Genomic DNA, 1,082 nt, shown 5'->3' with positions numbered 1-1,082 from the left:
AAAAGATTGGGTTAAACGAATTACAGGAGAAACTGAGTCAGAATTTAGAGTTGATAAAGAAAATTGGATATACCAAAAACCATCACTTTATAGTACTCCTGAAATGGTTATTGTTAATAAAATAACAAAAGAAGAATTTTCATGTGGTTGTCTTGAAATGGTTCCTCTAAAAGATTTGAGAAAGTGTCAACATCAATCTACTCAAGATATTACTTTTGAAATTATATTGAGAGAAGACGATGAATCAATTGATCATGTAAATGTTGCAACAATGCAAGCAATGAAAGAATATAACAACTCTGTATTTCTTGTTGCTTCAAATTTTAATGCAGTAGAAAGTGTGAGTGAAACAATAGAACCTAACGAACTTAATTTTACTACAAATTATATTTATGATGGGACTCAAGGACCAATAGCATCTCTTGGAGCACCTGCAGCTGCATTACAAAGAACTATTTTTCCATTTTATAATAAAACGACAAAACCAAAAGAATGGGAACAAAGTCAAGAAAAACAAATAGAAATTCTAGGAGAATTAAATTCAATTTATCATGTTATTAATGGATATCCAATTCTTGAAAAAGATGTAAAAGAACCAAGTGAAAAAGATGAAGAAAAATATCTTTCAGTCTTTCATTCAAATGTAGAAGTTACTTATATTTATGGAAGAAATGAAATGATACTTATTCCAAAACAAATGAGAAATCGAATTGATCAAGTATTTGCAGCTGCAATTAATATTGGACAAGGATGTAGTGGATATAGGAATTATGAATTAGTTAATAGAAAACCCAAAGTATTATCATATGCTCTTGATTGTGGATATGAGACATGTTACTTAGTTGCAATTAAGAATCATAGAACGACAATTGTATTAACATTATTAGGAGGAGGAGTTTTTGGTAATTCATATACAGATATTTGTAAATCAATTATAAAAATCCATAAACGATATAGTTTAGGTAATAATGGTGAATTACGTAGAGTAGTTCTTCCTTTATTTTCAAAAGGAGGAAAGGGAGTTATTGAAATTCTTATTCCTTTATTACCACAAGAAAAAATTTTATATAAAATTTTTCATT

The 1,082-nt window shown here is 28.2% G+C and overlaps 1 protein-coding gene across 1 annotated transcript; it reads left to right on the top strand.

Annotated features, from left to right (window-relative positions):
• Positions 1–103: 103 nt before the first annotated feature.
• EHI_144850 (uncharacterized protein) lies at positions 104–938 on the top strand (the record flags this gene model as incomplete). The annotated part of the gene is made up of 2 exons (XM_001914592.1): positions 104–841; positions 888–938. The coding sequence occupies 2 exons, from the start codon at positions 104–106 to the stop codon at positions 936–938; spliced, it is 789 nt and encodes a 262-aa protein (XP_001914627.1).
• Between the last annotated feature and the right edge of the window lie 144 nt (positions 939–1,082).

Source organism: Entamoeba histolytica, genomic scaffold (assembly GCF_000208925.1).
Source record: "Entamoeba histolytica HM-1:IMSS scf_1104750518493 genomic scaffold, whole genome shotgun sequence".
Taxonomy (NCBI): Eukaryota; Evosea; order Mastigamoebida; family Endamoebidae; genus Entamoeba; species Entamoeba histolytica.
The sequence above is the reverse complement of the archived record's forward strand: the minus strand, read 5'-3'. Positions and strand labels throughout refer to the sequence as shown.